General features: G+C 33.1%; 1 protein-coding gene across 12 annotated transcripts in view; it reads right to left on the reverse strand.

The window, feature by feature from the left end:
* Window positions 1-17,100, reverse strand: part of Epha5 (EPH receptor A5) — a 333,364-nt gene that overhangs the window by 20,514 nt on the left and 295,750 nt on the right. For all 12 annotated transcript variants that reach the window (XM_005331721.5, XM_005331719.5, XM_005331718.5 and 9 more), the window contains 3 exons: window positions 11,271-11,332; window positions 9,838-10,047; window positions 7,048-7,197 (listed from right to left, as the gene is read on the reverse strand). In XM_005331721.5, coding sequence (XP_005331778.1) covers window positions 7,048-7,197; window positions 9,838-10,047; window positions 11,271-11,332 — 422 coding nt within the window. The remainder of the gene's footprint in view (window positions 1-7,047; window positions 7,198-9,837; window positions 10,048-11,270; window positions 11,333-17,100) is intronic.

Below are 17,100 nucleotides of genomic sequence, written 5' to 3' on the forward strand. Positions count from 1 at the left end.
TATTCTGTTCACAGTCTCGGATGTGTGAGAGTATCACACACTTCATGATGTGCTGGTAAATATTTAACAACTGACTCTCATTGGAGATACATTTGTAATATTTACACATTTATGTGGTATACACATCTTTTCCATGCCAACAGAAGCTACCAATAGAATCTTATCCAGTTAGAAATGTTCTAAAATGTTGTTATTGGGTACATGTTGATTCCAGTACACCAGTACATAAAGGTCATCATCCAGAAATCATGAGAACTGCAGAGGGCTGGAAAGATCTTTTAAGGTACAGCTAAAGTTGGAGGCAACGCTCTAAAATGTGTGTAGTCATTCTTCACTTTGCAATAATGTGTTAAATCTGCGTTGTACTCTATTCCCCTTTTCAAGAAAAATTCCACTGAGCTAACAGTTATAGATTACTGTTATGGATTACTAGAGAGGAAGAGTCACCATGATGGTAAGGGTAATTGCTACTGAGCAGCAGAAGGCAATGAGATAGGGAGATATGTGTAAAACTACCAAGAAAAAGGTATTTATTCAAATCACCAAGCAGGACAAAACCATCATCTCCCAGTTTTATGGGTGAGGAAAATTTGGAATGGATAGTGGAGAAGAGAGGACAAGGACCACATGAGGTGTTGAGATCTAAAGAAGCTACTAGGACTACAGTTCATCCAGGAACCTGCATCTGCTGAATTCTCAAGGAGAGAAGCCAACATGATAATAGAAGCCTGTTCCTGTGCACAGAAGTAGGTCTATACTGAAAAGGGTCAAGAATTATAGGAACCATAAAAATTGTCTTGCAGATCTTCACCTGCAGGGATGATAATTAACCAAAACCAGCAGCTGCTATGTTGCCAAATCCTTTCATCATGTGAGCAACAAAGCCATGATTTCCACAAGTTACCCAGAGTCAATTATTGAGCATGGCAATGATAATAAGAAAGGCTCAGGCCTATGAAGTATGGAAATCCTATGAAAGACAATGTTGGCTTGAGGTCCTCTGGAAGTTTTCTCCTCTCTTAGTACAATTCTGTCTCAAATGGTTATAGACAATCATCCTTCCTTCAACCTATAATGTACATGGGGAAAGAACTGTGCCACAGTCTAACACTGTTCCATGCTTCCCTTTATCCTTTCATGAGTTTTCTTTCAAAGATTTCCTCTTAATATCCTCATGTACATCTAATTCCCTCCTGGGATAGGCTGCTTAAAGGAATTAAAACTATCTTGTAAATTATATCATAGGCACAATGATTTAGACTTTACATATACTGTCCATATTCATCTCAACTAAAGATCTTAAAGATAAGAATTGTTTTACACACATTACATGAAACATCAGAGGTTCCAGAAGTTTAATTTAAATAATTCCAAAAAAAGTAATCTGAGAACAGTGTGAACATTATACCATAAAATCATATCTGTTTTTTCATAACATATAATACAAAGAATTTATATATGTTTGTGTGTATGTGTATACATACATTATCTATCTATCTATCTATCTATCTATCTATCTATCTATCTATCTATCTATCTATCTATCTATCCATCTATCCATCCATCCACAATCAAAATGAGTCATTTTGTGAGAAAATGTATTCTTGATTACAGGAGACATGAAAATGTAGGTTTGATGCCTGAATGGCAAAAAGATTGTAGGGAGATTTGAGTGTCAAATGTGCATTTCAGAACTAAGTTCTATCTAGGGCTTTAGCATCAATACTGCTGGGTATTTGCTCAAAATATTACATATAAAAGAGCTGTTATTTGAGACACAAAGCTCCTCAGAAATGACTAGAGTATATTTCTGGAAATAACTTTTGATAATGCAGAAACAGTTTCAAGTATATCAGTTTTGTCTTAGGATATCTTGACTCGTTTTAATAAAAGTTTACAAAAGTAGAGTATATTTTTCTTAGTAAAACAATTTTAAATCAGTAGAATTCCAGAAATTAAAGAGATCTTAGACATCTTCTGTTCAAGTCCTTTCACCTTTTAATTAATGAAACTGACCAATAGTTGTAGAATCCAAGATGAATGGAGTTAAATTGAAGATTTTTGTTTGTTTGTTTGACAAGATCTTTCAGATAAAGCATTGGTATTTTTTATGTATCATTTTTTGAAAAGGGGTTAGAACTATCAGGAGGATACTAGTTTCCAAAATATTTACAGTTAAAGACAGTACTATACTTAGAAGACCAATATTATCTAGGAAAATCAATATTCTTTGATCCATCATTCTCATAGGAACAAACTATACTGATGCTAAGAAGTAGAAAAATTTGCTTGCTGTCAAATCTTTAGTAAATTACATAATGTGGATAGAAATTAAATTCAAATATTCCTAATTTAATTATAACATGCTATCTATTTTACTACAAACTATTCCAATAATTTAATAAGTATACGTGATATGTCTATAATAAACAATATATTTCTTATATTCTATACCATATGTGTATTTGTACACACATATATGGCACTGTAGGAACATATTTAGATCTTTCATATGTATATATGTATGTTTTCTGATTTGACATATATATATATACACACATAGAAAAGCATACACCATGCAAAGTATTTAAGTCGATTTATAACTTTTGGAGTCAAATATTCTCACTAACTTATAAGTAAAATCTATACCAACAAAAGTTCAGAAAAATGCTGGATTAAAATTTGTAGGAAAATGAAAATACAGAAAACTAATTTCCTTTAAAAATGGAAAAAATAATTTAAACAGGAAGACTGAAAAATGATTACTTAAATAAGTTTGAGAACATTTGGAATTTATTTTTAGTTGAATTTATGGATTGATACATTCCTCAATAAATACAAATGAAAGACACTGTCTCTAAATGTAAAAATGCAATGCAATAAAATATTTAACTTGGTTTTTATTTCTGATTCTGAAAAACACTGACCTTTAGGTTGTTTGATATTAATAAATAGGCTTATACTGCCTACGGGAAGTTAATTTAGCTTCCTGAGATTGAATCAGAGTTCATGATCTGGTATTTATTTACCTAAAATCATCCTAGTCATTCAAGTTTTTTTTTTTTTTTTTTTGGTTACAGTTTTTCTCTGCAATGGTAGCAGCAATCCTAAATCAAAAGCAACCTACTGCTTTGTTTTGTTCCCCTGGCACAGAGGAAGGTCTCCCCTGTGAGATTTAGATTATACTGTATGACTTGGTAATATAAATTTTCATGGTGGCAAAGTCCTTTTTAGATCAGGTAGTATTTACAATGTATACATCATGGGATATATCATTTGAAACTGTCAGATCAGTACTTCAACTTTGCTCTTTGGGAATTTTTCCCAAGAAAAATAGTCAGTAATCATGATTTTCAAATACAGTTGATCCCTCATGTTTCTTGGATATAAATTTGGATAGAACTTGGGGCATGTCGCACTTAGTATTGTATCTAGAAATCAAGTGTTACAGATGACTATGAGTTTGCTGAGAAAATAGCCAGCCATTTACTACATTTTATATTAAACAAAACTATTTTAGAATGACCTATATTTATAGGATCATCTTTTGAAAATTTCATCTAATTCATGGAAAACCTGGTCAAAACTAAAATATTAGTTTTTATTCTTGTAATTTCCTAAAAATCTTACAACACCATTCCCTCTCATTTTTCTGAATATGTTGAAATTACGTTATATTTAAAAGTATCAAGGCACTCAAATGGTTGAATCAGGGGAAAAATTTAAAAGGAACAATAAAAGCCAAAGAAAAGAATTTAAGAGAGTGGATTCGATGATAACTCCATGCCCCAAATGCTATTGAGCATTAAATAAATAAATTTTGAAAAATAGACATAGGATAGAAAAACTGAGAATTATTACACAAGATATAGATTCCAACAGGAAACCTATGAAATGAAGGGAGGTATGAAGGATTGAAGACAAATTCCTCATCACCCTACACAATCTCCCTGTTCCTATGTCCTTCTCCATGCAGCAATAGTGCTCCACAATGAGCAGTGTCATTGACCCAGACTCTGTTTATGGGAATGGCCAAGGGGGTTTTAAAAGACACATTACTAGCTGAAGTGAAATTGAACTCCTTCTTGTACTTTGGCCATTTGGCAAATGAGGGGCTATGTGCTGGTCTCATGAGGAAGATAAGATAGCTGGAGGATAGTGAAAGTGTATGACTACCTATCAACTAGCAGTAAAAAAGCATAAGGAAACTTGGACAATACCAGCAAAAGCATGAAAGAATATTCACCAAACAACGTAATCTACTTTTGTCTATAATTTTATCTGTGACTGATATAACTATATTAGATATAATTGCCAAAAATGGGGCTGATCTACTGCATGGTTGGGAATGACCAATGTTTCTGAGTGGCAGAATAAGAACTCAAAGCATTTCAAGTGTGAGTAGGAATTATCTAGGGAAATAAAGGATAAATGTTTCTTTTGAGTGAAATAGACACATGGGTGGGACCACCATATGAAGGCTTACTAGCCGAACAAAAATGAAAAACTTCCATAAAAATTAAAGGCAATAATAGTATTGAAATGAGACTTGGTGGTTAGATTTTTGTTTTTAATACAGTACTAGGTTGAAATTTCTAGTATAACTTTTATTATTTTTTGTGACCTTCTGAAAGTCACTTAACTTCTCTAAACTTTAAGGGGCGTTATAAGGATAAATATAAATAAATATAATGATAACCAAATAATAATTTTGACCACAGTCCTGTCCCTTAAATCATAACACTGATATGTCCTCTCAGATGTAGAGAAACACAACTAAGCACTGCCCTTCCCAAGCCAAGCGAATGGGTCTCAAAGGAAAACCGCTATACCATCCTAGTTGAAGTGGAGATTAACTCTCTTGCTGTATGTGTGCTGAAAGTCAGAAATCCATCAACCTGATTTATTGCTGCTACCAGAGAAGAATGCTATGAAATAATTTTGGGGAAAATGGGTGTATGACGTAGATATCTCACTGGGGAATTTTGGAGAAGGCAAAATGGTTGGAATAGTCTGTGATACCAATACCCAAAGAAGGACCATAAGGAGAGCATCCAACTGAATATGTAAATATGTGAAAGTATGTCCCTTGCTAGTAGTTAATAGGTGATTGGTGCAATAAGACAATATGAGGTGTGGAACTGGGAAAAAGTACAAAAAGATCTAGGAAGTGGGTTGGAGCACACGTTCCTCTTCTAGGGGCTAGCAGGGGCCTTCAATCAAGAGTCCTGGAAAAGCTCAGACAAGTAGCTCACTTGAGATCTCATGACTTAATATTTTCTCCACAAGAAGCCTCAACAGCCCTAACTTATGACATAATTTTGTCCCTTCTTTCCTACCTCTCCACTCAGACCAATCCTGAAGAATCCAGCTATAGTCTTTGGAAACAAAGGAGCAAAGATTTGATCATTCATCCCCACTTTACATAACTTGGTCAGGCTGGCCCTGGAACTGTGGGAAACACTTTGAAATGAATATGAGATTGACTTTAATTTAGACAGTAGTTGAATTTTTATTTTGAAAAGTGAAAGCGAATTACTGGCAAGACACTTTTATTTTTTAATTTTTATTTATTTATTTTTTCCTATCCTCTACTAACCCCCCTCCCCTCCCCTCTCATCTTCTCTCTCTACCCCATCTACTGTAATTCATTTCTCTCCCTTGTTGTTTTCCCCCTTTCCCTTCACCTCCTCTTATATGTAATTTTGTATAAAGATGAGGGTCTCCTTCCATTTCCATGCAATTTCCCTTCTCTCTCCCTTTCCCTCCCACCTCTCATCCCTGTTTAATGTCAATCTTCTTCTCATGCTCTTCTTCCCTGCTCTGTTCTTAGTTGCTCTCCTTATATCAAAGAGGTCATTTGGCATTTGTTTTTTAGGGATTGGCTAGCTTCACTTAGAATAATCTGCTCTAGTGCCATCCATTCCCTGCAAATGCCATGATTTTGTCATTTTTTAGTGCTGAGTAGTACTCCATTGTGTATAAATGCCACATTTTTTTTATCCATTCATCTATTGAAGGGCATCTACTTTTATTTCAATAAAATTCAGCAGGAGAGCTACATTATCTTCTCTCGATTCCTGAGGGCATACATGGGAAAGGGAGATGTTACAGAGTATGAATGAAAGAAATATTTGGAAGAAAAAAATGAATGTTTCAAATATTAAGTTGAGATAGTTCTATATCCAGGTTTTAGAAAGATACAATCAACGATTTGTTGATAAAGCACTTAAGACAATGTATGACACATAGTAAGGGCTTGATCTATTCTGGCTAACTAAATGTAAAACTATTGTTATAGAGAAATATGTCAATTTTCAGGGAAAAATATAAATTTCAATATGATCCAAAATGAAAATGAATATTTTGAACAGTAACAATAGAAAAATTTAAAAGCAAAGAGCAAGGAGTTATGTTCCAGGCATCATATCATAAACATTCTGAAATGAATAGAAGATTCTTTCATGGTTTCTTTACTATTAGGATTCTGTTATTATATGCATGGATAGTTATTCCATTGTGGGGAAAGAATCTGTTTTTTTTTCATCAAATTAAATACATAATACAAGTCTCTTTACATTTTGTAATGTAAAGAAATGTAGACCATTTCTTTTTATCCTCTAAGAACATTCACTATTAAATCTATATCATTCATTCTTTTGGTTTAGATTATTAGCCTCCTTTATCAAATGCAAATCATAAAAATTTGCTTGTCAGTATTCATTTGTTGATGGCTCTTTCTTCATCTTTGAGAATGATTTTGACATAATCTGAAAGACACATCACTATAACGCAGCTAAGACAATCTGGCAACACACTGAGTTTTATATAACTGTAACTTATATTCCTTTGCAATAACATATTTTCAGCTTCTGCATAAAGGCTATTTCAACAACAACAAAATAGATCACGGGGTAAGCAAAGAATTTCATATATTTCAAGCAACTGTCATTTCCAGAAATGAAAAACAATGTAAGTGTCCGGACTCAGAGAACAAAGCATTTCATTCTCAACTTGAGTGAGAAAGAGTAGTAGTTCCATACTCACATCCTGATTGGTCATCTCCCAGTAGGGTCTCTCTCCATAAGAGACAACTTCCCACATTACGATTCCATAACTCCAGACATCACTGGCAGAGGTGAACTTTCGAAAAGCTATTGCTTCTGGGGCAGTCCATCTGATTGGAATTTTGCCTCCCTAAATTTAAAAAAGAATTTTTAAAATCCTCACATACCTCAAATGTGTCTAGGGATATTGCTGCCTCACTGAAAAGATCTAGAAAGAGATGTAGCATTTTTAAGTGAATCTGTTTGACAGCATGCAGTCTCTTTTCCCATCTCCCAGTCCATAAGCATTTGTAGAATAACTACTAATTGGCTGTCCGGAAGGTTTCTAGTTTAAATTCTGTTTAACTCCTGGAACACACACAGGACCCACATCTCAATTACAGTCCTCAGGATGGCAGCTCTAAGTAGGGGAAAGCAGGCAGTCTAGCAAATCAATAAGGTACACTCTCAGGACTTCTAACATAGAGCAGTGGACTCAAATTCTCTGCATGCTTTTTTTTTTTTTTTTTAAATACACAAATTTAGAGTATAAAGTCTAGGCTGCCAAATGCAACCCTGAGAAGTTTCATAAGAGAAGCTGGAAAATTCCATGTGTTAAAAACTTAGGTTATACTTTACTTCAACATCATTTTATGTTTTTTAGACAATATATTTCCCTTCTTTTTTTGATGACACATTTTTATATTTTATTGGTTAACTATCTAACCACAGAAATGGGTATCTTGTTTAATTACCAAATTAAAAAATTGTTAAACTTAGAATATTGGGAAAAATCTCACCACAATAAGAATTTGGGTTTTTAGATAGTAGAAAAAAATAATTTTATATCTTGCCTCTTTCATCGTGAATTTTTTTCTCCTTAAAAGCAGGCAAACCTATATAACCATAGATTATATAGTTAATATACAATTATATGTGTATATATTTATAGAGTATATATTTATATATATATACACATACAATTTATCTAACCATTATATGAACTCTAGATATTTATATGCAAACTCTATATAATATGTAATAATCTTGCTCTTTCTTTATCTCTCCATTTAAAAAAAACTTACTTTAAAATTCTTGTTAATTAAGGCAAGCTCATACCATGAAACCTGTGGTATTCTACATTGTGTGATATTGATATAATATGTGATATTCTACATTGTGTGATTAAAGTGACTCTTAGAATTGAAATATGTTAATTATGTTGAATTTCAGCCCATAATTTTTCTTCTGATCCTTTTACCATGATAGAGGTCAGCATATTTTCCAACAGTCCCTTATCTACTCATCTCTCAGTATATAGATTTTCCATAAAATGATACCACACTCCATTTCAGAAGAGTAAGTCTTCAGAATTTCATGATTTCTTGTCTCACTCCCAACTCTGCAGCATAACATCCTGACACAGAACTTGAAAAATCCACTTTTTGCACTTAACTAACACAACAATCACACTGGCAGTAGACTTTTCTATAACCTCAATCTTGTTCAGGTCAAGTTTATTAAGTGTAACTATAATCCCAGGAGGATTCTTAATTGAAGCTTCATTTAATGCAAATAGTGACAATGCTACTTAGGTCTAGAAGAAGAGGGATAACTCTTCAATTAATTTATTGATTTATTAAGCTGAACTTTGGAAACCTTCATTTGCTTAGATAAATTACTCTTGCCCTTCAGCACAGTACAAATCCCCAAATAACCATAAGTCACCATACAACAATATAAAAACAAAACAACCCTATAATGTAATAAAGAACTTACATTTAGACTATAGTTATAAATTTATGATGTTTAAGAACATATGTAGCACCTTTAAATGGATTTGAGAATGAGAGATGGCAAAATTGTTACTCTACATTCAAACAAAAGCTAATCAAATTGGACAGTGAAATGATGTATAATAAATCCGTCTTCATAAGGAGTTTAGACATTGAGAATATCTAACTCAAAAACACTGAAAAGATTTCAAATTACACAAATATTATTTATTGTAAGAGTTTCAGACTTAATAAATCCAATATCATAGATGACCCAAAAAATTTCTTTGCAGCAATGTCAACAGTTTTACTTAGGAAAAATTGTCAACCATATGCCGTATCAGTTCACAAAGCAATTACTTTTGCTCCTGAAAAGAGTGGTGAATTTTGCTAAGTATGAAAATATGTGTTGGTGACCAATTTCCTATAGATGAAAGCTTGCCATGAGTATGTAAAAAAAGTAATGAGGCACTGCAATACCTCCGGTAACTCAAAACTTCCCGAAAGAATAACTTTTTTCCCCAATGACATAAATTCTGAAAAGGTAAGGTCCAGATATTTCTGTATTTATTTTGCAATTGAGGACACTCTGTGATGCTATACATGTTTACATCATCATTATGTGTGTATACATATATACTTTCTTTTACCGTTTCTTTTAATATAGGAGATTCTACCTTTAACTGCCTTGGATTTAAAAATTTATATGATTTTATGTTGTGACTTCCATTCTTAATTCAGGTGTTCCATTTTAGTATAGTCACAAAAAAAATAATTAAGATTCGGAAGGTGAATGTTTTTCCTTACCAGTATTTAATATTTGAATTTGGTGATATATAAAAAGAGAACTGAGCTTTCGATTCTCTCACCCTCTCTCTCTTTTTCTCTTTCTCTCATGATATCTCTGTTCTCCTGACTTTGTTAGAGGAATGCCCTTTTTGCTATTTCCTTTAAAATCTTTAAAAATTAAATATCTCTAGTCTAGTGTGTCAGAAATGCATTCTGTTAGATCTTACCCTTGTGGTATAGGCTGCCTCAGGATCATCTTCCAGTACCCTGGAAAGTCCAAAGTCAGACACTTTGCACACAAGGTTACTGTTGATTAAGATGTTTCTAGCAGCAAGGTCTCTGTGCACGTAGCCCATGTCAGAAAGGTACTTCATTCCTGCGGCGATGCCTCTCAGCATGCCAACAAGCTGAATCACAGTGAACTGCCCGTCGTTTTTCTGTAAAGACAGTGTAGAAATATTAGTGAAGCAATACCCTTCAAAGGAGGAAAACTGAAAGGATCTTCCTTCAATCTTCCAATTAATATTACCATCCATCAAAATTTATATGCAATACCTATCTGAAGGAGAATAGAAAATATTTGGTTAACTTTTAATGTTGATCTGGTCAAAAAAGATAAAGGCTTTGAAAGCTCTTGTCAAAATCTAATTTTGTTGACCTTTTCTGAATTGTAATTCCTTTATTATCAGTTATTCAAGGAGTTTGTTCATTACTCCAATCTAGTATTTGCCTTAGGTAACAACGGATATATTTTAGACAATGTAAAAGAAACTAGCTGTATAGAGATACTGAGGTAAAGATAAAGTGGTCAGAGTAGATAAGGGAGTATCTTAGCAGATAGGGAGAAGGATGACTGCTAACATAAAATGTTAGCAATTCTTGGAAATTTGTTGTTTTTGTTAAAGGCACTGAATTTAATGCAGTTTCACAGATTCATAAGGCCCAACTCATGGTGATTTTGAAATAAGAAATAGTCTGACTTATTGCTAGACTATAGGTTTAATCAGACCTCTAAGTGTGTTTCATTGTTAGACACAAGCATATTTTATTTACTGATAAAAATGAATTGTCAGTATTTAAAATTTGGGGAAGTACACATAAAAATATTTTTCTGAAACTGGATCTGAAGATCTGACAATATTAACTGTTCTCTCTTACCACATGACTTTTCTGCTAGTGAAAACAATGACTCAGTGACTGGTCCTCATGTGGGTTATGAACACTTATAGACTCCCACAGATGCCTTCCTTAAGGACTGCAGGGACACTTCAGACATTTCTCCTTGCTCTCCTTGACATTATGCACTTTCAAAAGTTGAGTATTTGTAAAGTTTATTTTTCTTCCCTTCCCTTCATTTCCTATATCCCCTCTTTTCTTCTCTTTTTTTTATTCAATCCCAGTTTCCTTTTTTTTTTTGTTGTTGTTGTTCAAATCAACATATGCCTAAAGAAAACTACAAAGATGTAATTTGGACTTATTTTCTCAAAAGCACAATTTTTCAAACCACAGTTAATTCTGTTATTCTGGCTACTATAGTTATTCTGGCTCCACATATTTCTATCCATGTAAAACTTTTTAAATGTAAATTGTCTCAGTTTCAACTTCAATGACATGATTGATATATAAATAACACTGCGAATAACTTAGTTCCAGATCTTACCTTTAAAAATGTATCTAAAGAACCATTCTCCATATACTCTGTCACTATCATCACTGGTTTACCTGAAAAAGACAGTGATATGCACTGTGATCAGGAATCCTTCACTTTGATTTTGAATTCTTAAGTAGGAAAAGTCTATTTGAAGTTTTTATTAGTGTCCAAATTTTATTTATACACACACACACACACACACACACATATTCATTTTAAAAATGTTCCACTTTGAGTCACAAGTGAATGCTTGACAGGATAATAGCTTAGTCAGTCAGTTGGGTGAATGAAAAAAAAAGGTCATAATGTTATTAACAGATTGACATTTAAGATAAACACACAATTGCAAATATCAAAACCTGTTTGTGTAGAAAATGAGTTTATTTTAATGTTGGTAATGATATATCAAATAATATCCAGCAAGCACCTTGAACATATTCATCTTTCTAAGAATTATAAAAAAAAAAACCCTCTTATCTTGTCAAACTGCCCTCTTTATGATGCCTTGAATATATGTTGTACTTTTCCCAATTCCATGTTCTTGCAACTGCTTTTTTATAGCTACTTCCCTTTCCCCTCTCCACCACACTTACTATTTCTATCAACCCCAGTGTTTTCATTCTTCACAGTGCTAGTCTTGCTAAGTGAATATTTCCTTAGAAATCATCATTTCTGATGGAACTGGTTTTCCTTCTTTGGTGTCTGATATAGAAAAGTAGCCTAGAGGTTAGCTGTACACTCCAGAGCCATACTACTTGGTTTTTCCTTTCAGAACAATCACTCACAATGATGGTTGATTTTAGTTCTCAACTGGACTCATTTAAGGAATACCTAGCAACCTGATAATACATTATTTTTGGAGTGTCTATTAAGGAGTTCCCAGAGAAAATTAGTGCGTGAATCTAATCTGTGAAAAGGATCATTCTGTGAGGTGTCAACCCACTGGTTAACAATCCCAAAGAGAACACATGCAAAAGATAAATTGGTCTTTTCTCAAATAATGGGGCTGGACCTTTTTTCTTCTTGAAGCTCAACAGCTATTGGACTCCAGGACTTATTGCCAAAAGCTCCTCCTTCCCTTGAGTTTCTCAGGCATTCGGCATCAGAGTAGGAGGTATGTCACCTGCTTTCTTGGTTCTAAGGCCTTCTGACTTAAACTGAGTAAAGCTATCAGTTTCTTAGGGGCTTCACGTTGTAGACACCCTGTCATAAGCCTCCTCAGTAACTAGAATTGCAAGAACCATTTTTTCTCAAAGATCCCCCCTCATATAACTATACACAAATGCTATTGATTCTTTTCTCTCTGACCAAATCTAACTAATACACTCATTATCCTGTGATATTGGGAAAACCAATAATCTTCATGCTTCAGTTTTTTCATCTACAAAATGAGAACAAAATGGCATCTACCTCAAAGGGTTGTAGTAAGTATTTACTGAGTCTTATGGTTATCCAGGACATTAGAATAGATCATATCACTAAAATTTTGCTATATAAGTAGTAATATTGTAATGTTATAAATTTTATCAACTTCATATCTGTGGGTTAATGTCCTTGTTAGATATAAAAAGGGAGAAGAAATCTTATTTTATCCTCTATAAAATTGTGACACTTTGTGTATAATATGTCTGAAATACAAGATGAAAAATACAAGACAAAAATACTTACTATATGAGAAAATATCTTTAAAAAGGTTGTAAGTTTTAACATTTCACATTAATCTCAGTATATTTTAATATAGATCCCTTTGTTCTATAATAAAAACACACTACATAAAATTTAAGCATTAACTTAAACAATTCAGAGTTAAGGAAAAGAAATTTCAAGACAACAAAATTACTAACTTGGAAGGTCATTATTTTCCTTAATATATTATGAAAGGAAACACATTCTATACAATTATAAAATGCATTATAATTAACTTAATGACAATCTCCAGATAGGTATCTGTATTTTACTTGAAAACTGACTATTCAAGACATAGAATTAGAGCTTAGATATTTATACATACTGAAGTTATTCAAAAGAGCAAATAAAGATATAAAAAGTTTGAGAATTACATATGAAAAAGTAATATCTAGGAAGAAAAAAAAATTTTTCATTTCAAGATCACTTAAGCCCATGGTTTAGAATAATAAGATAGGACACTCTAATTTCTCACATAGATAATTATCTGCTTTTAAAATACTTTAAAGGCAATGTTCTTTTAATGGATTTTTACAGTTTATTTCAAAGGTAGACTTATTTCCTTCACACCCTTTAAAGTTTATAAAACTTATATAAAAGTTTGTCTAAAATAGTCCATTGGACAAGTCTGTAGATGCCTATGTTAGGTAGCACATTGCGTATGTTCATGGGATCTGCCACTGGATCTGATCCTGAAGAGTGAAGAAGACAGCTATTAATAACTGTTGAGATCCAATTACAGAGGCATCATGTGCCCAGGCATCTCAGTATAAGAGAGCTCATCAAGTTCAAACATGGCCAGAGCCCTGGGCTTTTTCTTTTCTTAAAGCAGGAGGTGACAGGAAATAAGGTAAAGTATATTGATTTTAAAACTAGATTGAAATGCAATACTACAGTAGGAAAAAAAAAAGACATGAATGATTTATACTGTATTTACAAATCAGATTACAAAAAATAATTATAATTGTATAATTCTAATCTATGATCATGAAGAGAGAAATGTTTCCCATTAACGTTTGTTTTTAATGATATTGCTACACCCATTTAATAGGATCTCAGGCATATCTAACAAAGTCAAAATTATACCTTGGGTCCTTTTGGTCCTATCATTGTATCTCAGAGCCCATTTGAGACTTAACCTCAAGCCTTTTTAAGTGTCCCCAATTAATATGCTCCTCTTAGAGGTAATAGACACACAGTTTTGACACAGGTGCCTATCAAAATTTACACCAGCCATATAAGCTGTAGTGTCCTGGAACACCCTGCTATTGCTATTCCTGAGAGTCCTTCTTTAATTCAGAAATTCAGATATACCCAGAATGTATCTGAGTATTCACAGAAAAGGAACATATACTGCCTCTGACAAGAGCTTCTTACCAACAGTGTGGAAGTATTCCAACAAAATTCAGAGCTAACAGAGCTAAAAAAAAAAAAAGTGTGGTTCTGCTACACATCAGCTCTGATCTAACTGGAAGGAGGCATACATTTTGTGGAATCAGCCTGTGTTTCCAGGAAGCCCTGCATGGCTCCTTCACTCTCACACTGCTAGATCTCTCTCCTCATTACAGAAACATATTGAGGAGACCCTTGTTTCCCGAGAATACAGTCCTAGCTTTCCTTCCTTGTCACCTCCTAGCAACTTTCTTGACTATAAAGTCAAAACTCTAATCTATGTCTATCTTTATCTGCTTTACCCCACGCATGACTTTCCCTATATATCTACTTACAATAGTTTCTTTTATCTCTCTTTTCTTCGAATTTCTTCTTTCTTTCTATCTTCTCATATTTTACACTATCTTCTGACAGTTATGGGTCCATAGTAAAGAAAACTATTCCTCAGGACTCCCATGGATCCCCGAATCTGCAAATACTCATTATATAAAATTACATAGTATTTACATAAAGTCTATGAACATCCCCTTTATGCTTTAAATCATCTCTAGATTACTTATAGTACCTAATGCAGTGCAAATAATAAGTAAATCATTGTTGTATTGTTTAGGGAATAAAGGTAAGGAAGAAAAGTCTGCACATGTTCACTGCAGAAATGGTTTTTTTCTTGAATATATTTTATCTGTAATTTGTTGAATCTGTGGATGCACAACATGCAGAAGGCTGAATATATTTACTGCTGCTAACCTTGGTCTAGGAAGAGGGATTTGGATAGAAATTCTATGTAAAAGTACTTTTCTCGCGTAGCATTGTATTTTAAATTCAACATAGAATTCACTGAATTTGGAAGATAGAATTTGTACTCTAAAAAGAGACTGTTCTAATCAGAAAACAGTAACACTGAATAACATACAGTTAGAAAGAACAAATGATTATGTTTTAGTGAGGTGGATACCTTGTACTCATCCTGTGAGAATTTTCAGCTGCTATCATCTAGTATTAAAAGTTAGATTAATTATATATGACACCATACATCATAATGTTAAGAAAATGTTATTGAGAAATATGAGAGGGACCTAAAATATCTCTCTAATTTCAAATGATGAGGGAAAGGGAATTAAAATGAATGTTTGCAAACAAGTAGGATCTTTTTTTGTTGTTGAGAATAACACTCCAGGACCCTTTCGATTATTTTTCATGCTTGAGTCATTTTAATGCTAATTACATTTAGTTTGGCTTATGTTTTGTTTCAGTTCCTGCTAGCCTTCGAGAATGACATAGCAATAATTAACGTGGCTACTCTAACCCTTGTAAATTCAATAAAACTGTATAAATCATTTTCCATTATCCAGCTTGAAGTACAGACAAAGAGTAGATCTGCCAATAATTTTGAAAGCATATTATCAAAAATCCATATGAAAAGAGCTCATAAAGCATGTCAAAACATGATTTTAATCACAGAGTAGAGGTTTTATATTACTTTATATTATTTACTGAGGACCCAACCCAGGTGGAGTCTATGAAGCAGAAACACATTATTTGTGGAATTCACCTTTTATGTTAGTAATCATAAAAGAACTCCTATTTATCAATTTATTGAGTGCGTATCTGCAAGGCACTATGATATTATTAATTGTTATTAAAATTCTAAAACCATGGTATTACAACAGACATTTTTCAGAGAAAGTGAGTGAGTCTCAGAAAGGTTCAATATATTACTTGACTAGAGCAAGTCATATAAAAAGCAAACTGGGAATATATGGCTATTCTCCTTTCTTCCGTGCTATGATGTCCTTTTGAAATATTTTCTTCAAGTTTTAAATTTCATTTTAAAATCTCACCAATACTTGTTGTGTTAATTCAAACTTGATAATTATAACTATGCCATACCAAGCTATTTAACCACTGCCAGCAGCTTCTCTCAGTGTTCTATTATTACATATGATCTTTACATACATATGCTGCAAGCAGGTTATTGTGAAATGATTTTGGATTTCATTTTTATCTATCTAAAGTAGTTAAATCCATAGAAGCAGAGAGTAGAAAGGTTTGGGGAAGGGGGGGTCAGGAAAGTAGGAAGTTGCTATCAATGACTATAAAGTTACAGATCTGCAAGACAAAAGTTATAGAGGTATGCTGTATAACACTGTGCTTAAAATTATCAATACTGTATTCTAAACTTAATTTTTTCTTAAGAGGATAGATCTCATGTTGTGTGTTTTCTTCCCACAATAAAAAAAATGAATTTGTTTCCTTACTGTTTACTATTTTGGTGCTAACATCTATTACAAATTTCTATGCCACTCCTGGTGAAGTAACTCTTTTTCATCTGATACCTAAAGATTATGCCAAGTAAACTTTGGGAAAAATTGATCTAACTCTTGCTCCTGACAAACAGCAGAGGCATGGCCTGGGAGCTTGTTAGAAATGTAAAAATCTCCCTCACCGATGGGATCAATTGAAATAGATTCTGCAATTTAACAATATCCCCAGAGGCATATTCAGTTTTTAGAAACACTAACCAAGACTACATCACAAGAGTTAAGAGTTAAATCATGACTTATTTTATTTGCATTTATACTATCTGCTTTTCTGAAACCATTAGTTCATCATTAAACACATGATATCACTTAGGCTACCAGAGAACATTTCATGTAGGAGCATCCTAATTCCTAGAAAACAACTGTCACTGTGTTTCTCTTAGAAATACTTTATAAGACTTGTAAAGGATTAAATGTAAGCCTGTGACTAAAATTGTATG

Source organism: Ictidomys tridecemlineatus, chromosome 9, assembly GCF_052094955.1.
Source record: "Ictidomys tridecemlineatus isolate mIctTri1 chromosome 9, mIctTri1.hap1, whole genome shotgun sequence".
NCBI classification, from domain to species: domain Eukaryota; kingdom Metazoa; phylum Chordata; class Mammalia; order Rodentia; family Sciuridae; genus Ictidomys; species Ictidomys tridecemlineatus.